General features: G+C 33.9%; 1 protein-coding gene across 1 annotated transcript in view; it reads right to left on the bottom strand.

The window, feature by feature from the left end:
- Positions 1-26,677, bottom strand: part of LOC6047011 (DNA polymerase theta) — a 57,209-nt gene that overhangs the window by 7,122 nt on the left and 23,410 nt on the right. The window contains exon 4 of the mRNA XM_038259542.1: positions 4,188-4,796. Within this exon, the coding sequence (XP_038115470.1) occupies positions 4,188-4,796 (609 nt within the window). The remainder of the gene's footprint in view (positions 1-4,187; positions 4,797-26,677) is intronic.

The following is a 26,677-nucleotide window of genomic DNA, read 5'->3' as shown; positions in this document are numbered from 1 at the left end:
AAAATAGCCTTTTCACCAAAATTTAGCAAAAGAACAAAAGAGCCGTTTAAAAGCAGGTTTGCGAATGATCGAGCGAGCCCCAAGCCGTGCTCGCTCATTCATGAGCATTAGCTCGTGCTCGCTCTTGCTCATCGCATGCGCTCGCGCTCATATGAGCGCTCATCAGCAAAATAGGTAAATTTTTTGTGTATGGTTGACGTCAATTGGATTGCCAAATTTGAAGCTCATTTCTGAGATAATTTCATCACGAATAAGATTTTCTCAGTTTGAGAATTTAAAAGATTTGAAATATTGTTCAAATTTAAAACTAAACTAAACTTTTAGTGAAAGGCATGTATAGGTCTTAAACAAGATGAAAAGGGAAGGCAATCAATATTTTTATATTGAAACAAGGTTTTCATTTACATCTTTTATTATTTGTATTAACCCCAGCTTACGATAGTTGAAAAAAAGTTCATAAAAGAGTACAGATTAGCCATTTATTAAGCTTATCTATTTACAAATAATAGATTATACAAGATGAGGAATTTCGAACATGACGTACGTCGTACGTGTTTAAAAGATCCGCTCATTTTTCAGTGAAGACTCATTCAAACTTATCATGTTATTTTTAGTTGAGTAGAAATTGCCACTGAATCCGCCTTTTAAATTTCGCCCCAATACCTTTCAAATAAATTGAGCATGAGCATGGTTGGTTGGTTGCCAATGAGCTGCTTCTCCATTATTGGCAGATAAACTGAAGTTAAACAATTAATCAAAAATGATCTGTGGGAGTCAACCATCCGTTCACTGATTAACCCCTGAAGATCCCGACTTTAGTAGTCAATACCGGCGCCCTCCCAAGAAGCCTGCAGTTCAACGAAAGGGAGGAACGTTAGTCCAATAATTGAAGTTGCAGACTCATCAAGCACATAGTTTTTAGCTCTATACCTGTTGACACCGCTTGAGACAGTTGAATCAAGCATCACGGGATTAGTTTTTTTTGGGTTAGTAGGATAAGGTATTGGCTTTTCGATGCCTCCTGAGCTACGATGCAATGGGGAGAACTTAACACATATACACCAGACGTCGAGCCCTCCAAGCTACGAAGCTATGGGAAGATCTTTTTCAACACAAAAACACTCGCGAATCTCTATTGTACCAAAAGTGGATAATAGCCGTTTTTTCAATGTCTTTATACACGCCGAGTTCCCAGACACTCTAAACTGGGCAGCGCTAGTCCGAGAGAATAATAGCCTGGAGACGAGAGAATTGTGGTACCATTTACGGAAACAGAGAACGCAGCTCAGATGGGCGAGAGAAATATTCTCTCGAGGTTCATTTGCAAAAAAAGTTGATCAGTTCAAACAAAAAATCAAAATGTCGACTACGAGAATTGAACCAGAGATCTTTGACAAACTAACCCAATGACTTAACTGCCTTAGCCACCACAGCTTGGTGAACAAGGAGTGGTCAGATGTCGATGTACGACACTTGTTGGAGATTTATTTCTTCAAATTAACGAATGAACTCATTTGTTATGGTGGTGTGAGTTGGTAGCATTATTCTCTCGATTTTGGCGATAAATAAATAAATTTTGAGGGAACGATTCTCTCGACTCGGATTTTTGAGTGTACGCATAATTGTCCCGTGTCATTTCGTGCTTGCCATTTCATTAGGGCACATAACTTATTTAAACAAGAGTGTGTCCCTTTCACACCTTATGTAAACTGTCATTTGAGTGAAAGGGATACACAATTGATTACAAAAGTTTTGTGCCCTTTTGAAATGTTAGGCTCCATTTTTGACGATTCTGACTACTAAACATTTTATGTTTAATTCGACGTATACTGTTTGAAAAACCATTGAAATCTAGTCGACTTCTACGCATAATTGTCCCACCTAGTATTTTTATTAACGGAATCATCATTTGAAACATTGTGTCTTGACTGCTAACTGGGGTGAATAGGGACATACAGGACAATTATGCGTACAAACACATTAATCAGTGCGCGTAGAAAGGCAGAAAATGATTGGCAAATAATATTTTCGAAAGCAGAGAAAACTTCCTAAAACTTTCCTTTGTTGACTCTGTTGATCGGACTGCTGATTGTTGAGGAAAATCTTCTTAAAACTGAAATTTTGGTAGCAATGACTTTTTTCAGTGATATATAATTAGCCCTCAACTCGTAATATTTTTAAATCTGTTGGTTCGACTTTCAAAAGTTTAATTTTCTATTTCTATTTTTTATCTACAAAAATAATCTCGAGATTTAAAAATTTAATCCAACATTTGAAAATGTATAAAATAAATTAGACTGAAATTATGAAAAATGAGTTTTTCGTTTTTATTTTTTTTTTCATTTTTCATATTTTTTAAGGCAATGGATAATTCTCCGCCAACTCACACAGCAGTTGCCCCGACCTCTCTTCGATTTGCGTGAAACTTTGTCCTAAAGGGTAACTTTTGTCCCTGATCACGAATCCGAGGTCCGTTTTTTGATATCTCGTGACGGAGGGGCGGTACGACCCCTACCATTTTTGAACATGCGAAAAAAGAGGTGTTTTTCAATAATTTGCAGCCAGAAACGGTTATGAGATAGAAATTTGGTGTCAAAGAGACTTTTATGTAAAATTAGACGCCCGATTTGATGGCGTACTCAGATTTCCAAAAAAAACGTATTTTTCATCGAAAAAAAAACAATAAAATTTTTTTGAAAATTCTCCGTTACTCGACTGTAAATTTTTTTTAACATGTCATTTTATGGGAAATTTAATGTAATTTTCGAATCTACATTGACCCAGAAGGGTCATTTTTCATTTAGAACAAAAATTTTCATTTTAAAATTTCGCGTTTTTTCTAACTTTGCAGGGTTATTTTTTAGAGTGTAACAATGTTCTACAAAGTTGTAGAGCAGACAATTACAAAAAATTTAATATATAAACATAAGGGGTTTGCTTATAAACATCACAAGTTATCGCGATTTTACGAAAAAAAAGTTTTGAAAAAGCTGGTCGTCATCGATCATGGCCGTTCATGGTCACCCGCGACAGACACGGCCGACGAAACAAAGAGAAACGCAAAAAGTAACTTTTTCAAAACTTTTTTTCGTAAAATCGCGATAACTCGTGATGTTTATAAGCAAACCCCTTATGTCTATATATCAAAATTTTTGTAATTGTCTGCTGTACAACTTTGTAGAACATTGTTACACTCTAAAAAATGACCCTGCAAAGTTAGAAAAAACACGAAATTTTAAAATGAACTTTTTTGTTCTAAATGAAAAATGACCCTTCTGGGTCAATGTAGATTCGAAAAGTACATTAAATTTCCCATAAAATGACATGTTTCAAAAAATTTTACAGTCGTGAAACAAAAAATGGGAGAATTTTCAAAACTTTTTTAGTGTTTTTTTCGATGAAAAATACATTTTTTCGGAATTCTGAGTACGCCATCAAATCGGGCGTCTAATTTTACATAAAAGTCCCGTTGACACCAAATTTCTATCTCATCACCGTTTCTGGCTGCAAATAATTGAAAACACCTCTTTTTTCGTATGTTCGAAAATGGAAGGAGTCGTACCGCCCCTCCGTCATGAGATACTAAAAAACGGACCTCGGATTCGTGATCAGGGACAAAAGTTACCCCTTAGGACAAAGTTTTTCCGATTTCGTGTGAGTTGGTAGAAAATTACCCCAATATTTTAGTTTTTTCCCCAATTCCCAAAAATATAGCCTATTTTTTTTATTAACAAATTATGTAACAGAAACTCCCTACTCGCATTTGTATGGAGAAACTTATGATTGGCAAGCCGTCTTGAAAAAAGTGAACATAAGGAATCGAAATAATAAAATAAAAATTATAGATGGCAGAAATAACAAAAAAATACCGGATTTAAATCCAGGCAATGAAAAAAGTCGTAATTTTCAGAAAAAATATCAACTTTTAAGGCACTTAGATTTTTTAAAGCCAAATCCGGTAGTTGAAAAATAGGTAGAGCTTAGATCGGCAAACCATCTGTCAAAATGAACAACATTTTACCGAATATCGGTTGAACGACGAACAATAAAGAACTTCATTACCGAATTTCGGTAAGTTTTTACCGAATTCGGTCATTTTCAGTTTACTGAACTATTGAGTATTTGAAAATTACTTAAACTTTGCCGAATTCCGTGAAAAAAAAATCAAATCAGCTCGAGCAACCAACCTGCATCGCTTGATGATCCTCGGCAGCCTTCGCGCCCGCCCGCAACGCCTTCACCAGAAACGCCTCCCGTACCCCGACCAACTCCCCGACGCGCCTCATCGCTTCCGGCAGCCCCTCGAACCGTTCCAGGTATGCCAGAAAATCAATGTTCTGCCACTGGTAGGCCACCGAGTACGGCGTCACCAGGTAGATCGCGTGCAGTTCCGTTTCCAGCACGAAGCAGTTGCGCGCCTTCTGCAGCTCACTGAACAGCAGGAAGCCGTCCCGGGGGGCCATCGAGGCGGCCAAACAGGCCCCGCCCAGCTGGGTGGCCACGAGCAGGGTTTCGCCGGTGGTCGAATGTTGCTGCAGCCGGATGAACTCGTATTCTAGGAGGAAGCGCACGCAGGCTGAAATCGGGTCGGATTCGGCTTCCGGGTCCTCCTCGGAGGACGCGGGTTGGCCATGGTGTCGATGTTTCTGCCGCAGGTTGAGGGATTCGATGTCGAAGCGGAAGGGACGTTGCTTTTCACAGCTGAACAGCGTGCAGTTGACGAACCGTTCCAGGTCTTCCGTGGTGGACGCCACGCCGGAAGCGATGATCTCCAGGATGGCGCGTTTCAGGTGGCTCTGGAATGAGAAGATGTAATTTGTGAAAATTATTCTTGTAATTTAATTCATTTTGGTCTGAAAAATATTTTTAAAATGTAATGCACAAGTATCAGAAGACCAATTGCGAATGCAAAGCCAAGGTGAAGGTCAACAAAAATCTTAGGGAAACATATTTAAAGAACACTTCTTCAAAAGGTCGTAAAAAACACAGTAAGATTATTGATTAGGAAACGCGATGCACTTTATTTTTCAAAAAGATACACAGTCGAACACTTTGATGGAACAACTCTCAACGTTTCCAGTGCGAGGAAAAACGATTCATTTTTTCCCTTGAGATTTGGAATTTTGCACTGCTTGTCGTACTGCTTCAGCGCGAACTTCTTTATCCTTTGGATTTCCATGCTGTTGAATCGACTGCTTAATGTTCGCCGCTTTTTGGTCCTTCTTGTCCATCGTTGCTGGATTGGTAGATGCTCGCGTTTAATCTTCCTTCAAAAGCTAAGATGAGGTGCCAACGCCAAGTCGCTTCGAACGCTTTCAGTAGAATGCGGCAATAATGAATTTGTCGCTCGCAGGAAAACCTCGCATGATTTCGTGTAAACATTAAACTATTGATGTGACTGTATGGAACAGATATATACTAATGATATGATATACTATGAAACGTTTATGGTTGAGTAAAATCTTTCTAACATTCCTGAGACTTGCAAAACCCCATGAGGCAATGTGTAATATTATACAATCCTTCTCAGACAATGTAGAATAGAAGAAATCATTTAGAACAAAATCTTCCATTAAAAAGCCTACTTCAGGAATTCTTGTTTCTTATAGCACAGTTTTGTAACTTTTAAATTGCAAGTCAGTCCTAAATGTAATTTCGTAAGTTTTGAGCAGCCTAAGATGTACCTTTTTTCGACCCACCTGAAATTTCAAAGCACGCAGTTGAACGTTTTTCAACGTACAACTTTGCCCTTGACTTTGCCACATTAAGTACGGTTGGAAAACTGGTGAATTATTTGCGATGGTTTAAACTACAAACCAAAATAAGAACTTTTGATTTCTACGGAATCTGAAAAATAGCACGAGATTAATCTTCTAGAATTTCGCAATTTTTTGAAAAAAAAAACTTTGCCCATGCATTTCCTACGCCAAAAGAAACCATACAAGGCTACAGAGCAATTCTCTACGAAATCGGCAGATTTCGACCATTTTTCTTTTCTTTTCTTTTTTATTTGGCTCAAACTTTTTTTATTGGAGCCTTCCCTACACAGTAAAAAAATGTGTAATTTTGGAAGCTGTAATTTTGGAAGGTTTAATATAATCTTTTTTATGATGTAATTTTACCTCAATTTCGACTGAAAAAGTGACATTACACCAGGAAAGTGGTAAATTTACATATTTCAAGAGGTAAAATTATGCATTTTTTCTGACACCTTCCCAGATGTAATATTACCATGATTTTTTTTACTGTGTATTCTATGACCAAAGAGGCTATTTTGTGTCATTGGTTCACCCATACAAGTCTCCGTACAATTTTGGCAGCTGTCCATACAAAAGTGGTACGTAAATTTTCGAAAATCTGTAACTTTTAAATGAATTTTCTGATCAATTTGGTGTCTTCGCCAAAGTTGTACGTATTATAGAGGAATATCTGGAAAAATAGGTACACGGAAAAAAATGCCGTTTTTTTAATCAACTTTTTTTTTAAACTCAATTTCCCAAAATACAGATTATTTGATTTTTGAGATTTTTTATATGTTTTAGGGGATTTAAATTCTGCCACCGAATTATAAATTTTTGAAAACATAGTGATTTAAAAAATAATCCAAATTTCATACAACAAAATTTTTTAACCATTTTTTTCAATGTTAAATTGAATTTGTAATCGAAAAGTATTTAACAGATTTATTTTTATAGGGCCCCGTTTTCAAGATACGGCCACCGAATGTTGGATTTCAGCAAAATATCTGCAGTTTTTCGATTTTTAAAAATAGTGAACATGGAGACCATTTTTGCCTTCCTCACTGAGGTAAGGCTATAATCCTGCTCGGAAAATGAACTTTACACAGAAAGCTCGTAGACCCACCTAACGACCCACCGTGTATGCCTATCGACTCAGAATTGAAAACTGAACAAATGTGTGTGTGTGTGTGTGTGTGTGTGTGTGTGTGTGTGTGTGTGTGACCAAAATTCTCACTAAGTTTTCTTAGCACTGGCGGAACCGATTTTGATCAAACCAGTTTTTAAGGTCCCCTACGTACCTTTTGATTTTGATTTTGTAGTTCAAATGTTATATATAAACATGTGTTTTTGTTTGTATCCGGATGTTGGATAAGTGACCGGTAATCGATTTAAATATCGTCATGTTATACATCGTTGGTGAAGTAATCGAAATACCTTTCCAACGAGTCCAAAACATTGAAAATCTGGCAACCCTGTGTCAAGTTATGACCACTTAAGTGATAATTGTGTACTTTTTTGCGGATTTTAAGAAAAAACTAGATGAAATTAGTGTCCAAACCCATCGAATTACCACTAGTTGGTAAAGAGTGAGGAAGGCACCAACCACTTAGGTGGATTGAGTTAGTTTTTGTTAATATATTTTGTTAAAGTTCAGACAATTTTCTATAAATTTTTTTAAGAGACATTGAAGATTGGACCTCTGGTATACCTCCTGTATATAATTTTCCATACAAAACTGATATTTGAAAATTCAAAAATATCTGGAGTTTTTTTTAAAAGGTCCAATAAACCAAATATCCAGTTTTTGATTTTTGGGTGTTTTTCAAACCACCTTGAGTCAGGGGTATTGAAAAACACCCAAAAAGCAAAAACTGAAAATTTGGTTTATTGGACCTTTTCAAAAAAACTCCAGATATGTAACTTTCGAAGGAAATTTTTGATCGATTTGGTGTCTACGGCAAAGTAGTAAGTATGGATTAGGACTGCACTGAAAAACACGGTAAAACGGTATTTTTTTTCGTAAGGTTTCAAAAATTTCACGAATGGTTCATATTTTAACATTGTAAATCGGACCATTAGTTGCTGAGATATCGACATTAGAAAATGGTGGGTTGTTTGGGTAAGACTCAGAAAACATCAATTTTCCTGCTTTTAAACACATGCATGGCAACAAAGTTCAAGAATGCAAAATATAGAGAATTTTCTCAGCTCTTCAAAAATGTATTTTTCAAAAGTGGGCAAACATGTGCATTAATTTAAAAAAATGAAAAACTTCGACTGTTTTCAAAAAAAAGTCACCTAAAAATAGATTTAACTTGAAAACGGTGCACTTTATCAAAATTTCACTAAAGTACTTTTTGATTGCAAATTCAATTTTACATCAAAAAATGAAATTGAAATTTTTTTGCGAACAATATTTCGATTTTTTGAAAAAATCAGTATTGATTAAAAAAATCATAACTCGGTCAAAGATTTTTTGCACAAATTTCTGAAAAATTGGCATTTGAATTAAAAAAGTGTTTTTTTGCAAATCAAGTTTTCAGTGTAGTCCTTATCCGTACCTACTACTTTATTCAAGACTCCAAATCAATCAAAAATATATGGACAAATCAATGATGCAAAATGGCTTCTTTGGGCATACCGAAAGCACCATAAATGTTTCAGCTGGATTAAAAAATACAAAAATTAAAATTTAAAAAAAGATTGATTTCGTAGGGAAATCCTCTCTATATTTTAAAACTTTTTTTTATTATTTTCCAAAAAACAACAAAAATCAAAAATTCATATAATTGGTACAAGATTTTGCACCATCTTAAACTCCAGCAAAATCGGAAGGAATGAACATTTGATGGTTGAACATTACCTCATTTTCAATGTAATTTTTCATAATTGACGTGAAAAAAATTAAATTTTAGCTTAAATGATTTAAAATCACACACGTTAAATACTTTTTTTCATACTTCATCTCAAGATCATACCACAAAACTCACAAGGAATCCAAATCAACGTGATTGTGCTATTTTGTCGCTAACCTCCTTTTTGACGTTACAAAAAAAAAAGCGTTTCAACGTTTGACTTTCAATATTCAAAAATTAGAGCAAGCAAAGCAAACAATAACAAATAGACTTTTTTAGTCGGGGTTTGCAGAAAAATCTCAGGATTGAAATCGAATTTTGGTGATCTGATCAAAAGGTGAGGCATTGAAAGCTACACAAAATGGCGATCTTAACTCAAGTTGCCCAAAAACGCACGTGTGAAAAGATAGATTTTTTTTCATTAAAATTACGAAAAATCGCCCAAGTGGTTTGGGAACTGCGTTTCTGGTTTATTTCCTGGCAATTTGTTTCGGAGCTGGTTGTGCTTTTTTTGCTGAATGGCGATCAAAACTTCAAGAGATGATTGAAGCTTGATTAAAGCGAAACTTCAAATATTTTTGGTGCTTGAAAAATACAACATACAAATTTCATTGCTGTTCTTCTTGCCAAAGAGATAAATTCCTTTGAATAGACAGCATATCAAATTAAGCAAAACATTCCGCAGAACTTTCCATTTCGTGGGAGGTTTCGAAAGGTTTAAATGACGCGAAACACAAACAGCATTCCGGACCGTTTTAGAGGCGCCTCTCGGTCACACGATACTGCAGGATATAGCGATTTGTAAACATTAAACTGCAGCTCCAAAACGGAAACGAACCTTATCAGTTTGAATTTGCGCATTTGGCTCGTTTATGCTGACGCTGAGTTGAAAAGCTAGGCATAGTTTTTAGAGCAAACTGCAAGTTTAAATTGAAAATCCCCTGCGGCAAGAATAAATTTTTGTTTCAAAAATGATCAAATTACGGAACTAGAAATCATTTTCGTTTGAGACTAACGACTAAATGAGTCATCACCAGGTTATCTTCTACATCAGCGATTCTCAACCTTCTTCTAGGCCGGTACCCCCTGCCATGTAAATCAAGTAGGCCCGGTACCCCCGTTGAGAATTTGTTTTATCAAACTTGCAACAGTTAATACAGTTCTGTTGGTCGCAGCAAGCTGGGCACTTTGGTCACGCTGAACTAACGTACGGGACAGATTACGGGACAAGTTCGTTAGAAAGAACAGTCCTAGGATTTGATCGATTTCGAAAATCGTTTTCTGGGTTTCCTCTTTGCTAAAACTTGTGTCGTTTGTAGATTTAATTTTGAAAAGTTATTGTTAATTTCTTTTACACCAGTGAGCCTTGATTAACTCACTTTTACTTGAAAAAAAAAACACAACTGGGATGTGCACTTTTAACCGGAACCAAAAATAATCTCCAGCTGATAAGATTAGATAAAGTCAGATGTGAGTTAAATTTACGCGAAACAAAATGCCAATGAATCAGTCAAAACTCAACTTTTGGGGAACTCTGTAAAATCATCCAATTTGTTTGCTGCCAAGTTCGATGGGCCAATCGTCTCGAAAAGCTCAGCGTGCTGCCGACATAAGATTCGGAGTTTCGCTGAACAATGCCCGACGAAGTGGGTGCGGAAGTTGCCTGACCTTCTTCCTGACGATGGGGATCGTCGCCGCAGTAGGCTGGGCGGCCTGGGGAAAGTTCGATTTGGGGATGATACACAGTCGTGGTGATTATTGCATTCGATCGTAACATTACGATCGTAATTTGTCGACTCACGATCGAGATTTCTCAATAGTGAGATTACGACTTACCATCGACAAATCTCGATCCACCATCGACAAATTACGACTTACCATCGAGAAATTACGATCGTAATTTTACTGTTGAGAAATCTCGATCGTGGATCGAGAAATTGCGATCGTAATATGTAATACCATTTTATGAATATTTTTTTTAAATTTAAACGGAATATTTAAAAAAAAAATCCAAAATTTCAAAAATTTCAAAAATTTCAAAAATTTTAAAAAAATCCAAAAATCCAAAATTTCAAAAATTTCAAAAATTTCAAAAATTTCAAAAATTTCAAAAATTTTAAAAATTTCAAAAATTTCAAAAATTTCAAAAATTTCAAAAATTTCAAAAATTTCAAAAATTTCAAAATTTCAAAATTTCAAAAATTTTAAAATTTCAAAATTTCAAAATTTCAAAATTTCAAAATTTCAAAATTTCAAAATTTCAAAATTTCAAAATTTCAAAATTTCAAAATTTCAAAATTTCAAAATTTCAAAATTTCAAAATTTCAAAATTTCAAAATTTCAAAATTTTCAAAATTTCAAAATTTCAAAATTTCAAAATTTCAAAATTTCAAAATTTCAAAATTTCAAAATTTCAAAATTTCAAAATTTCAAAATTTCAAAATTTCAAAATTTCAAAATTTCAAAATTTCAAAATTTCAAAATTTCAAAATTTCAAAATTTCAAAATTTCAAAATTTCAAAATTTCAAAATTTCAAAATTTCAAAATTTCAAAATTTCAAAATTTCAAAATTTCAAAATTTCAAAATTTCAAAAATTTCAAAATTTCAAAATTTCAAAATTTCAAAATTTCAAAATTTCAAAATTTCAAAATTTCAAAATTTCAAAATTTCAAAATTTCAAAATTTCAAAATTTCAAAATTTCAAAATTTCAAAATTTCAAAATTTCAAAATTTCAAAATTTCAAAATTTCAAAATTTCAAAATTTCAAAATTTCAAAATTTCAAAATTTCAAAATTTCAAAATTTCAAAATTTCAAAATTTCAAAATTTCAAAATTTCAAAATTTTAAAATTTCAAAATTTCAAAATTTTAAAAATTTAAAAATTTCAAAATTTCAAAATTTCAAAATTTCAAAATTTCAAAATTTCAAAATTTCAAAATTTCAAAATTTCAAAATTTCAAAATTTCAAAATTTCAAAATTTCAAAATTTCAAAATTTCAAAATTTCAAAATTTCAAAATTTCAAAATTTCAAAATTTCAAAATTTCAAAATTTCAAAATTTCAAAATTTCAAAATTTCAAAATTTCAAAATTTCAAAATTTCAAAATTTCAAAATTTCAAAATTTCAAAATTTCAAAATTTCAAAATTTCAAAATTTCAAAATTTCAAAATTTCAAAATTTCAAAATTTCAAAATTTCAAAATTTCAAAATTTCAAAATTTCAAAATTTCAAAATTTCAAAATTTCAAAATTTCAAAATTTCAAAATTTCAAAATTTCAAAATTTCAAAATTTCAAAATTTCAAAATTTCAAAATTTCAAAATTTCAAAATTTCAAAATTTTAAAATTTCAAAATTTCAAAATTTTAAAATTTTTAAAATTTCAAAATTTCAAAATTTCAAAATTTCAAAATTTCAAAATTTTAAAATTTTAAAATTTTAAAATTTCAAAATTTCAAAATTTCAAAATTTCAAAATTTCAAAATTTTAAAATTTCAAAATTTCAAAATTTCAAAATTTTAAAATTTCAAAATTTCAAAATTTCAAAATTTCAAAATTTCAAAATTTCAAAATTTCAAAATTTCAAAAATTTCAAAAATTTCAAAAATTTTAAAAATTTCAAAAATTTCAAAAATTTCAAAAATTTCAAAAATTTCAAAAATTTCAAAAATTTCAAAAATTTCAAAAATTTCAAAAATTTCATTTTTTAAAAATTTCAAAAAAAAATTCAAAAAATTCTTTGCGAAATTTTTGATTATTTTGAAATTTTTTAAATTTTTATGTAGGTATGTTTTTGAAAATTTTGTGAAATTTTTGTAATTTTTGAATTTTTCCAATTCAATTTCTGAAATCTTTGAAATTTTTGAATTTTTTTTGAATTTTTTAAAAAATTTAAAATTTTAAAAAATTTTGAAAGTTTTAAAATTTTTGAATTTTTTCAAATTTTTGAAATTTTTGAAACTTTATAAATTTTTGAAGCTAAATTTTTAATTTTTTTTGAAACTTTTAAAAAAAATCAAATTTTTGAATACTTGAATTTAAAAAAAAACACGTATCGAGATTTTCTCGATCGTTAGTCGTAATTTGTCAATGGTAGATCGAGAAATTACGATCGAATGATCTCAATCTACTATCGACAAATTACGACTTACCATCGACATATTACGACTTACCATCGAGAAATTACGATCGTAATATTACGATCGAGAAATCTCGATCGTGAGTCGAGAAATTACGATCGAAATATTACGATCGAATGCAATAATCACCACGAGTACATGTGGTAATTTGGTTATTTGTTTTTTTTTGTTGTTGTTATTTTATCATTTTTTTTATTATTTTAAATATTTTAAAATTAAAATTTCCACGACGCAAATTTAGCCGGATTCTTTGAGTCGGTTGGGACAGTTCGTGACCGACTACAGGAGACAAAGTGTGGTGCCACGATTTCTGCTCCGGCCGCCATTGCTGAGTGGATTTGGTGCACGGCTGGATATTACCTGGACTGGGTCCGTAACTTTGCGATTGCTTTGATGGCTGTTTTTGCGAGGATTGTTCAAAATGTTGGTGAAGAAATTGTTCAGCTGTTGGAAAGTTTTCAGAAGTGAAAAAGTTTTGATAATGCAGAGCTTCCAAATAAATTTGAACTTAATTGTTTTTTAAAATGGTCCAAATAAATATTGATGAGAACTCTGGAATTATAATGGATTTTGTATCGGCTCTCCACATAAAACAATTTTACTCTCTGCTCCAACAGTATCAGACAAACAGACAGAGGGAATGTTGATATTCCCTCCAATTAGATGATAGTGTTCGTAAATACAGGGATCGAGCAACTGTCAAACGCGTGTAAATTAGACGTGGTGAGTTCAAAATTGCCGTGGTGAATTTCACGTCATTCAAACCGTTACGTTGCTGATTGATGAGTTGAAAGATTTTCGTCTGTTTGTCTATGATAACACAAATATCTAGAAAGTTTACTTGAGCGCGAGGTTTCCTAATAGCAGCGGATCGATTGGCATTTCATTCTTCAATCGAAAGTTATCGAGCAAAGTTATCAAAAGGAAAAGTAAAACCTTTTTTTGATTCACAATGGACAAGAAGGAGCAGCGAGCGGCCAACATCAAGGAGTCTATACAGAATTATGGAAACCCAAAGGACAAAGACGTTCGTGCCGAAGCCGTGAAGCAGGGAGCCCAGCAGACGAACGCGCAGCAAGGAAAAAGATGAGTTTTTCTCATTCTGATAGAGGAATCGTTGGGGGTTGAAATTTAGCTAAGCATGAAGTTCAACTGTGTATTTTCAAATAAAGTGCATCGCGATTCTAAACTAAAAATGTTTTGGTGTTTCAACGACTTTTTGAAGAAGATTTCCTGGACGGTGAGCAAAATTGTGTTTTGCTGGAGATAACCATTTGTGAAAAACATTTGTGATAAGGAACGGTTTATGTTGCTCTTAATTCATACAGTTTGGTTTTTTGTGTGTTGAAATGGAACTGATTGAACTGATTTTTTTTTAGGTTTTTGTGTATCAATTTATTGTTTTTTTTACTAAACTTTTGTGAAATAAAACACATAGTTTTTTTTTGCAATTTCAAACCTCTGAAAAATTAGTCGTAATCAGCTATATCGGTGTCAGTTCAGCGACAAAAAAGCTAGTGAAATTAGAAGTCTAATCAACTGAAAGCACTTCAAAACGCATTTTTCTGCGTTTTTAATCATTTTTAGCTTGTTTGGGATCGTTTGAAAATACTTCGCATTTTTGGTAAAATTTCGATTTACAGTACTACAAAAAGTTTTTTTCGGCTTGATTGTCAATAAATAACATGGGACAATTATGCGTAGAACGGCAGTCAATACATTCAAATTTTATGTGAAGTTTCAAAATTTTCCAAAAAAAACGGGCAAAAAGCCAATTGACGGTACCGTAATATTCGAAACCTTGCATCTTCTGGATGATTTCTTGATCTTATCTTAGGAAAAGTTGTAGGTATTGATGAGGACTATTCAGAAAACATGAAAAAACCATTGCGCGATTTTCAAATTAGATTTTTTTCCCATAGAAAATCGATTTCCCAAAACTAAATATTTTTTAACAGAGTTCAGAACATTTCCTATGAATTTCTCTAGTTGGTGATATACTGCGGATAAAAGAAATATTGATTTTTTGGCCCTTTTTCAAAGGTTTATCTTGATCCAAAATATTCAAAATATTTCTTTCGAAAAGATCGGATAATTTCACAAGTGTTTCGTTTGTTAACAATAAAAATTGTACCATTAATTACTGAGATATTAGCAATTATTATCTCAAATTACAATTATTATGATTTAAAAAAATGTTTTGCTTGTTTTTTTATTTGTTAAAAATTAAATAAAATTAAATATCCTTATATCATTAACTTTTTAAAAACAATCAAATTTGATTGGTCGTTGCAACTTTCTTAAAGTTTAATGTCCTCAACACAAACGCAACAAAAACAAAGAGCCAATATAATTTATTGAAATAAATCTGGATGCAAATATTCTTTAGAAAAAAAAAAAACACTTTTTGCGTTGTTGTATGTATGTATGTATGTATTAGCACCCCCGTCTTGGAAGAACTTGGCCATGACCATAGAAAAAACTTGTTGCGTTGTTGTGCACCTTTACTCAAATATTTCACAAAATATTTTAAAGTTATTTTAAAAACAAAAATGAATTAAGCAGTATGGAAAAATATTATTGAACAGTAAAAAAAAATATAGTGTTGCTCCCAGATTTCTTGACTCATTTTGGCATTTTTTTCAATCAAAATCAGTATGATGAATAATTTGCTTTATTAACCTTTTCTCAATCGAAACTTTATTATTGAAAAGTTGTTTTGAAAAAAATACGTAATTGCTCACTCACTCATTTATTTAAAAAATCAATTTTAATCAGATTCCTCAAAAAATCCTCAATTTGAATTAAAAAACGTTACTAAATCCACCTTTAGGTGGTTGGTGCCTTCCTCACATTCATAAAGTGAATACACTACACAGCTTATAAATAACCCTTATTTTTATCAAAATATCTGAGATCAGGCCTAAAAAACTGTATTGAAAACACTTAAGTACTTATAACTTTTGATAGGGTTGTCAGATCTACAATCTTTTAGGCTCGTTGGAAAGGTCTTTTGATTACCTATCCAACGATGGGTCGCATAATAGATCCGGACATCTTTTTCATCAAAATATTTGAGATCCGGCCTCAAAAAAGTGTATAAATAACACTTAAGTGCTCATAACTTTTGATGGGGTTGTCAGATCTTCAATCTTTTGGACGCGTTGGAAAGGTCTTTCAAATACCTTTCTAACAATATACAGTTATTGTTCGGTAACTGGGCTGAGAACGTAGCCCTGCTCCGAATGCTGCTCGCTAACTGGGCTGAACGAAAAATAACGAGGGGACCACCGATGCATAATATTTTCCTCATGAAATATAAAAATAAAAGTTTATGAAATTTATTTACAATGCTTACGTTTTATATTTCTTTAATTGAATTGAAATTAAATAAAAGTTTGAAAAAAGTTTTTTTTATTTATTGAACATGATTTTTGCATCCATTAACCCCTCGGTCATTTCGGTTTGTTTGGTTTTTTGACGTTTGTCTGCTTTTTAACTGGGCTATGGCCCAGTAATCGAGCGCCCAGTTAAAAAGCAGCCCAGTTAAACAACGCCTAGTTACCGAACAACTACTGTATAGGCAATCAAACGTCAAAATTACCCTCCACTAGAGGGCGCTGAAACTTGGGGTGATGTTTTCATTATAACCACCAGCGAGTAAGTTGGTTTGAAATTTAAAATTGTTTTATTTCATCATAAAATCGACATTAATAGCAAATTCTACCATTTTCAGGTAAGAAATAAATAGCTTAATTGATATAAACGAAAATATTTTTGTAATGGCCGATTTAACCTGTTCATTATCTGATTCAAAATTATTGAATGTTTTAATCACCCAAAACCTAACTAATCAATTGAGAATGTAGTTTATTCAAGTGGACAAATATTTTTTAAAGTCCTTTCTACCATAAAAGCAAAGCTCTACTTGAAAAACGATAATTGGAATGATTTCCAAAATTAGCAATCTAATCTCATTCTCACGTTTTCAATCCGGATCTCAAAATTTTCAATGAAAAAAACTACTTAGCAAAAAAAAATCAAAAAGTCAGTCGGTAGAACTTTTTATTTCTTACCTCCTGTTAACTATATTTTATTCCATAAGATCAATTTTCTTTTAAAAATCCATCAAATAGTTTTCACTCCCCTTTGCACTTATCGCGCAAAAACGTAAACGTAACCTTGCACCAAAGTTCTTCTACTCGAATGTAGGTGGCGAATCGAGTTTTTAGCTTTGGTTTTGGGGGCCTATAGCATGACGGGTTTTCTTACAAAAACCACCTTTTTTACAATCTTCCGAAGTTTAGCTAAAATCGTTTTTTTTAGCATAACTTTTGAAGTACTTTTCTAAACTTCATAATATTAACTAGGGTCTTGTGGGACCCCAAGACGGATCGAATGAGACCAAAACAGTCTAAATCGGTTCAGCCAGTCCGGAGATAATCGAGTGCATAATTTTGGGTGCACGAACTTACATCCAGACACACGCACAGACATTTGTTCAGAATTTGATTCTGAGTCGATAGATATACGTGAAGGTGAGTCTAGGAGGTCGAATAAAGAAGTTCATTTTTCGAGTGATTTTATAGCGTTTCCTCATTGAGGTGAGGAAGGCAAAAAGTAAAAACTGATTGAAATTTGGATTTATTGTCTTTCTGTACATTTTTAGACAAAAATCCAAGTTTTTTCATATAGATATTTGTCATTTTTCCATTTGTTTTCTAGCGCAATTTTTCAGTATACTAATTGCATCTGAAAATATCAATATAGAAATGATAAGAATTAAAATCAAAGATAAACAAGAACATTTAAAAAAAAATGCAAAGGGAAAATCCAAATAATAAGTTGAATTCGCAAAATTGTATTTCTCTGTGTGTGTGTGTGTGTGTGTGTGTGTGTGTGTGTGTGTGTGTGTGTGTGTGTGCAGCCAACCAAACGGGACCACGCGGTCGCTTCTTACAAATTGAGTTGTTTCCATGTATTTTTAGATCTACATATGCATGCAAATAACTCGCATAGGCATTTGGAAGGTGTTAGCTCTGCCGAGCTTCGGTGACCCATTTCTACGCTGGCTAGCCGAGCGCGAGGTTCTTCAGCTTTGTCGACAAGCCCCGCCCTGAAGAACGTTTGGACCAATCGGATTCAAACGTTATTTAGAACTTCCGAACCCTTGTCAAATGGACAAGGACCCAGCGCGTATATAGTTGATGGTGGTAGGGACCACCCATAAACCACGTGGACACTTTAGGGGGTATGGCGATTGTCCACGATCCATACAAAAAAGTTTGTTTGGGTAACAGATGCACAAAAAAAGTGTCCACGTGGTTTATGGATGGTCCCGTAACAGTATTCCTAATTCCAGTCATAGCTCACCAAGTCGCGATGGCCTAGTGGTTAGCATTTTTGCTTACCAATCAAAAGGACGGGGGATCGAACCCCAACTCGAGCGACTTTAATTGTTCGTACATGTTCAGAGTTTCAAGATTTATATTTCCTATACTTTCTCGTTAGGAGCAGATGGGAATCGAACCCAGGACCATTCGCTTACAAAGCGAACACCGTAACTAGTCAGCCACGGCCGCTCCTAATTCGCAAAATTGTATTTCTGAAGCAAAAATAAAATTTAATTTTCATACATAATTAAAAATTGATCTCAAACCTTTTTTTTATTTGGCCTCTGAACATACTTATTCTAACTAACTATTCTAACTAACTAACTTATTCAATATTTCATGATTCGGCCCGCAGGCATGACGTTGGGCAGGCCGTTTAAATAATCGCAGAAATTACCCTCTGATTTGACAAATACTTAAAATGCGTTGGTTTTATTTTCTCCCCAGTAGGGAAATCTTTTGAGTAGATTTAATTATGTTAAATTAATTGAGACGCTAGGATGATATGCTTGATTTTCTGTAATATTTGTTTTCTTCGCGTGAACTAAATTCATTTTTTGCCTTCCTCACCTTACTGAGGAAAGGCTATAAAATCACTCGAAAAATGAACTTCTTAATTCGACCTCGTAGACTCACCCTCACGTATACCTATCGACTCAGAATCATGTTCTGAGCAAATGTCTGTGTGGATGTGTGTAGGTAGGTGGACAAAAAAATTGTCACTCGATTATCTCCGGACTGGATGAACGGATTTTAACAGTATTAGTCTCATTCGATCCGTCTTGGGATCCCATAGGTCTCTATTTAAAATCAGCAAGTTTAGTTAAGTACTTCAAAAGTTATGCTAAAAAAACGATTTTGGCGTATGTCCGGAAGATTGTAAAAAGGGTGGTTTTTGCCAGAAACCCTATCATGTTATACATTTTCAGAAAGATATTATAAAGACCTTTCCAATGAGCTCAAAACATTGAAGATCTGACAACCCTATCAAAAGTTATTAGCACTTAAGTGTTATTTATACACTTTTTGGAGGCCGGATCTCAGATATTTCAGTAAAAATTATGTACGGGTCCATCATGCGAACCATCGTTAGTTAGATAATCAAAAGACCTTTCAAATGAGCCTAAAACATCAAGGATTTGACAACCCTATCAAAAGTTATTAGCACTTAAGTGTTATTTATACACTTTTTGGAGGCCGGATCTCAGATATTTCAGTAAAAATTATGTCCGGGTCCATCATGCGACCCATCGTTAGTTAGATAATTGAAAGACCTTTCAAATGAGCCTAAAACATCAAGGATCTGACAACCCTATCAAAAGTTATTGGCACTTAAGTGTTATTTATATACTTTCTGGAGGCCGGATCTAAAATATTGTGATAAAAATATTGTCTGAATCTTCCATATGAATTTTCGTTGAAAAGGTTTTTTTTTATCAGACCTTGCCGATGAGCCAGAAAAATTGAAGGTCTGCGAACCCTATCAAAAGAAATCAGTAATAAAATTGATTTGTTAAACATGTTAAGGGAATGTTGCTATTTTTACTGAATGTATTGACTTTATGAATGTGAGGAAGGCACCAACCACCTAAAGGTGGATTAAGTATCGTTTTTATAAAAGAAAAAAAAACAAAATATTTTTTGGTTGAGCGCAAACAGTACAGCCTTTGTTGGACCTACTAAGCATAACGCACTTTTAATTTGATGTAATCACAAAGCCTGCTGAAGGCCGCATAGTTTATTCTACATGGCTATGTAGCCTTTTGAATTCTTTGAATGTATCAGCCTGAAAAACTAAACATTGTTTTGAGCATATTTCTCCTAAGATCCTTCAATGTTCTTAAATTGGACCCATCTTCTAATAGGATTAATTAAAAAAAATGGTGAAACTTTCTTGACGTACATCAGTTCAGCTCCAAAAAATAAGGCAGCCAAACAGGTTAACTCATTGAGCAAGTATAATCCTGAAAAAAAATCGATGAAAAGCACAATTTCGATAAATTTAGTTTGATAGGGCCAATTAAGGTGCTAAGCCCAATTTAGTAACCAATACTCTATATAAAAGTTGAATTAATCTGACTTAACTAGTGTGAGTGAAATTTACGATTCAATTGAGAATTACAATCCCTACTCGCGTTCCTGTGGGAGTGTGGACGCGATTCTGGATGTGTTTGAAAAGACAGAGAAAGATTGGTGCGATAGTTGCAATGAGCTCACCCTGGAGCTGATGCACTACCACATCAGATGTTCGATTTTTAATTGCATTATACGACTATCACATCACTTGTTATTCAGTGAGGTTTAAAGTCACCCAAGGAAAGCCAGAATTCCAACCAAAATGGGCCAACAGCAGTCCAGCCGGGAGCAACGTGCCGCGGACATCCGCGCCTCACTGCTATCGTACCAGCACGACGCAGGATACGGTTCTGTAGGGTCGTGGCGTTCGGAGGCCGTCCACCGGGGAGTTCTGCGCAACAACGCCCGGCGCCGACAGTCGGAGGGCTGCTGCAGTTGCTGCTGTTGGGTGGTACTTTTGCTACTGGTCGGTGCCTTTGCTACGGCGTGGTACGCGTGGTACCGAGCTGCCCAAGCTGGCCACCAGATGGCCGTGGGATTCCCCGGACTCGAACCGGGCAGGAGCTGTGCGAATGGAACGGCGGAGGGCACGGTGGGGCAGCGGATGAAGTGTACGCTTGATTTTTACACCATGTTTACGCAAAAGTTGGGCCAACTTTGGTACAAAAGTGGAAATTAAATAAATTGTAGATTTTTACAAGATTTGGTTTATGTCAGAGAAAGAAATATCGGTTCAGGTGAGTAAACACTTCAGATTCTAGAGTGTCCTTATCTTTGAACAGTCTTTCGAAATCGTAGTCCGATTCATTGTCTGTTCTCATGCCGATAGACATCATCTGAAACTTTTCGACAAATCTTCAAACCAACAGTAAGTAAAAAGATAGAAACGAATTCAGTTTCCATGTAACACTAAATCCTGCTCGCCAACACAGGAATGTCCAGGGCATTCCGTGCCGCGGACATCAGCAGCTGTATCCACTGCTTCACGGCTTGCGGCAAACCGTGCGGAGAGATTGGCCGGGCCACGGCCGTTTCGTGTGGCGTTTGCGTCAACGGATGTCGCGGCGCTTGCTGTGGACTGGGATCTTGCGTGGCCTGGCTGGCACGTGGCGTTGTTGGCCTCTGTACCGCCATTGGCACTCTTCTTTGGTGTCTTTTGGCCGCAATTGGAAATGTTCTTGTGTGTCTTTTGGCCGTGATTGCCCAATTCTTTGTGGTGCTGCTTGTGGTAGGCCTCATCGCGGTTGTGATCCTGCTGGGCTACCTGTACTAGGATCCGATAGTGCACTTTTTCGACACGGTCCGGAACGATACGGCCGCGTACTACGACAAGACTATCGAAGATCCTAGTGTGGTTCAGTTGTGGAACAAAACGGAACAGAATTACGATGGAGCAAAGGGTAAAATCGACGAGCTGGTGAATCATCCGGAGGTGCAACGTGTGGCAGATAAGACGGTGGAATTTTACGATGCGGCTAAGGACCAGGTCGTCGATACCTACGAGCAGGTTCGACAGCACGAGTCGGTGCAGAGTGCCGTCAATGGAACGATGAGCTTTTTCAATATACTGAAGAGCAAGATTTGGAGGTTTTAGGTAAAACTTTAACCAAGATCAGTTTTTGTTTTGGGACTATACAAAATCCACATGGACATTTTTTTAATTTCTCACCCTCGATTTTCCTTTAATATTAAGTTTTAAAAAAACTGATTGAAAAATAAAAATAAAATAAATTTATTGTTTGCTCTACTGCATGGCCTTGACGTTCTCTATAACAAAATTCCTACTCGGAACTAGGTATCCAAAGACTTGAAACGGTGAGGCAATCCAAACCTCTTTTAACGCCCAAGCTCTCATCCGCCCCGAGATTCGAACTGACGACCTTTGAATTGTGACTCCAACTGCCGGCCAGCGACTCTACCGAAGCAGAAGCGTTTAAGGATTTAATACAGAAAATTTATCGAATCCTTACTAAAGATGGTATCGAATCACTCCTAAAAGTTTCATGAAGATATTTCATGATTAAAATATGTAAAAGAAGATTTAATTTAAAAATTGCGCAAAGGCAACTGACAGCCTTTCTGAGCGTTTTTTCTCTAAACACCGAGTAGATTTACGGGTGCCACGCTATCTCGAAAGGGGATGGACCAAATTGGCCGAAACTTTGGGTGAAGACTCTCAAAACATATCCCGTGTATATAACGAGACCCCAGTAAAGAAATATTGTTAAAAAATTCTGCCGCCGAGTCATGAATTTTTGAAAAAATAGTGAAAAATCGAAATTTCATGCATTAAAAAAACAAACAAACATTCATATTACGTCCTTTTGAAATGTTAGTCTTGATGATCGGAAAATTTCACGAATGTTTCATATTTTAACATTGAAAATCGGACCATTAGTTGCTGAGATTTTGACATTAGAAAATGGAGGATTCCTGTTTCTTTTCATTAAGCCGCTGCATCATAGCAACCAGAGGTCCAATCTTCAATGTCTCTTAGACAATTTTATAGCAAATTTTCTGAACTTTTAACAAAAAAATATCTTCAGAAATGGTCACTCATGGTCACTATATCTTGTAAACGGGGCCCTACACAGAAATAAAAGTTGAAATTTGGAAGGTTGAAAATTTGGAAGGTTGAAAATTACCTGTTTTTTGAGTAATATTACATAAAAAATATATAAAATGTGAACCTGATGAAAATGCACCAAAATCTGATGAAAATTAACCAGTTCCTGATGCACTATTACACAGTTTTTTTGACACAAAATCTGTCATAATTTCCTGATTAATATTACCATCATTTTTTTCTGTGTTTATCAGAAAATCTGTTAAGTACTTTTCGATTGCAAATTCAATTTAACAAAAAAAATACAGTCCAAACTCGATTATCCGAAGTTTCGATTATCCGAAGTTCGATTACCCGAAGTTCGATAATCCGAAGGTTTGTATGGAACTTCGGATGATCGAATCACGAACCAAAACAATTTTCTTTCGTATTTTTTCATTTTCTTGTTTTTAACATAAAATTTGAGTTCTACGACCCCATTTTAGTCAAATTTGAGTTGTTGATTGCCTATTAAAAAATAAAATATTTTTTTTTTCAATATTGCATCACCGCCATTTTGGCCGCCATCTTGGATTTAAATTTTTTAAATCATTTCAGCGTAGTTTAGGGGTCATACCTAAGCTCGACAATCAAAATTTTGACATCGAAAAAAAACTTTTTTTTTCGTGATTCGATTATGCGAAGTGAAATTTTTCCGAGACCTTCGGATAATCGAGTCTGGACTGTATGTGAAAAAAACGTTCAGACTCGATTATCTGAAGGTTTGTATGGGATTTCTGATAATCGAATCACGAACAAAAAACATTTTGTTTTAAACAACAAATTCAAGTTCTGCGACTCCATTTTAGTCAAATTTAAATAGTTGATTGCCAATTAAATTAAGAAATGCATTTTTTCAATATTTCGACACCGCCATGTTGGCCGCCATCTTGGATTTAACATTTTTAAATCACTTTAGCGTAGTTCAGGGCTTGACAATCAAAAATAAGACAACGAAAAAAAAACGTGATTCGATTATCCGAAGTGATTTTTTTCCGAGGCCTTCGCTACCGTTTTAAGCATAATTGTCCCAAGAGCAGTTCTCTAGGATTTCGGTCATTCGATTTTTTTTGTATTTTTTAATCCGACTGAAACTTTTTTTGGTGCCTTCGGTATGCCCAGAGAAGCCATTTTGCATCATTAGTTTGTCCATATAATTTTCCATACAAATTTGGCAGCTGTCCATACAAAAATGATGTATGAAAATTCAAAAATCTGTATCTTTTGAAGGAATTTTTTGATCGATTTGGTGTCTTCGGCAAAGTTATAGGTATGGATACGGACTACACTGGAAAAAAATAATACACGGTAAAAAAAATTTGGTTATATTTTTATTTAACTTTTTGTCACTAAAACTTGATTTACAAAAAAACACTATTTTTATTTTTTTTTATTTTTTGATATGTTTTAGAGGACATAAAATGCCAACTTTTCAGAAATTTCCAGGTTGTGCAAAAAATCATTGACCGAGTTATGAATTTTTTAATCAATACTGATTTTTTCAAAAATCGAAATTTTGGTCGTAAAATTTTTCAACTTCATTTTTCGATGTAAAATCAAATTTGCAATAAAAAAGTACTTTACTGAAATTTTGATAAAGTGCACCGTTTTCAAGTTATATCCATATTTAAGTGACTTTTTTGAAAATAGTCGCAGTTTTTCATTTTTTTAAATTAGTGCACATGTTTGCCCAGTTTTGAAAAAAATATTTTTGAAAAGCTGAGAAAATCCTCTATATTTTGCTTATTCGGACTTTGTTGATACGACCTTTAGTTGCAGAGATATTGCAATGCAAAGGTTTCAAAACAGGAAAATTGATGTTTTCTAAGTTTCACCCAAACAACCCACCATTTTCTATCTTCAATATCTTAGCAACTAATGGTCCGATTTTCAATGTTAATATATGAAACAATTGTGAAATTTTCCGATCTTTTCGAAAAAAATATTTTCGGAATTTTCAAATCAAGACTAACATTTCAAAAAGGCCAAACATTCAATATTACGCCCTTTTAAAATGTTAGTCTTGATTTGAAAATTCCGAAAATATTTTTTTCGAAAAGATCGGAAAATTTCACAATTGTTTCTTATATTAACATTGAAAATCGGACCATTAATTGCTGAGATATTGACGATAAAAAATGGTGGGTTGTTTGGGTGAAACTTAGAAAACATCAATTTTCCTGTTTTTAAACCTTTGCATTGCAATATCTCAGCAACTAAAGGTCGTATCAACAAAGTCCGAATAAGCAAAATATAGAGAATTTTCTCAGCTTTTCAAAAATATTTTTTCAAAACTGGGCAAACATGTGCACTAATTTAAAAATGAAAACTGCGACTATTTTCAAAAAGTCACTTAAATATGGCTATAACTTGAAAACGGTGCACTTTATCAAAATTTCAGTAAAGTACTATTGCAAATTTGATTTTACATCGAAAAATAAGTTAAAAATTTTACGAGCAAAATTTCGATTTTTGAAAAATCAGTATTGATTAAAAATTTATAACTCGGTCAATGATTTTGCACAACCTGAAATTTCTGAAAAGTTGGCATTTTATGTCCTCTAAAACATATCAAAAAAAAAAATTAAAAATAGTGTTTTTTGTAAATCAAGTTTTAGTGATAAAGTTAAATAAAAAATCACCAATTTTTTTACCGTGTATTATTTTTTCCAGTGTAGTCCGTATCCATACCTATAACTTTGCCGAAGACACCAAATCGATCAAAAAATTCCTTCAAAAGATACAGATTTTTGAATTTTCATACATCATTTTTGTATGGACAGCTGCCAAATTTGTATGGAAAATTATATGGACAAACTTATGATGCAAAATGGCTTCTTTGGGCATACCGAAGGCACCAAAAAAGTTTCAGTCGGATTAAAAAATACAAAAATTAAAATTGAAGAAAAAAGACCGATTTCGTAGAGAATTGCTCCCAAGTCATTTTTTGAGGTTTGTGACCTATTGAATTTTTTTAGTTTAGTTTGTCGTATACTTTTCGAAAATCCCATAATATCAAGTACTTTGTTCGGAAACTCATCAAAAACAACACCAAGTCTGTTTGTCCCATCGTTACACTTCTACGCATAACTGTCCCACCAAGTATTTTCTTTCACGGAATCATTAGTTATACGAAGCATTGAGTCTTGTTTACATACTATATAGCAAGAGGATCATAAATAAGAGTGATAAACTACTAACTGGGGCGATTGGGGACACATAGGACGAATAAGATCCCACGGGACAATTTTGCGTAGAAACACAGAAATCGTTCGAAAAATTTCAATCGCGTTTTACTCAGTTGCGCTTTTTTGAACATGGGACAATTATGCGTAGAACGGCAGTTCGGATAATCGAGTCTGGACTGTATGTATAAAATTTAGTTTTTTTTTCCTAAAATCGCAATTTAAAAAAAAATAAAAAAAAGGCATTTCTTTTTTGACGGATTACTTCTCTATGGCTCAAAAGTTGCGGGTTTTTGTCCCCTAAAACATTAAATATTAAAAAATCTCGAAAATGAAAAATACGTATTTTGGGAAATTGAGTTTCTGTGAAAAAAATAATGATGAAAAAATCGGCTATGTACCTATTTTTCCAAATATTCCTCCCAAGACACCGAATGGATCAGAAAATTCATTCAAAAGTTACAGATTTTCGAATATTTACGTACCATTTTTGTATAGACAGCAGGCAAAATTGTATGGAGACTTGTATGGGTGAACCAATGACACAAAATAGATTCTTTGGTCATAGGGAAGGCTACAACAAAGTTTGAGCCAAATAAAAAAAATGCAAATAGACATCTCAAAAATTACTACAAGGCTACGTGTTAAGTTTTCGCAAAAAAAACAGGGTTTCCTCCAGAT

This window comes from Culex quinquefasciatus, chromosome 3, assembly GCF_015732765.1.
Source record: "Culex quinquefasciatus strain JHB chromosome 3, VPISU_Cqui_1.0_pri_paternal, whole genome shotgun sequence".
Taxonomy (NCBI): Eukaryota; Metazoa; Arthropoda; class Insecta; order Diptera; family Culicidae; genus Culex; species Culex quinquefasciatus.
Note: the sequence above shows the minus strand (reverse complement) of the source record. Positions and strands in the feature narration are given on the sequence as shown.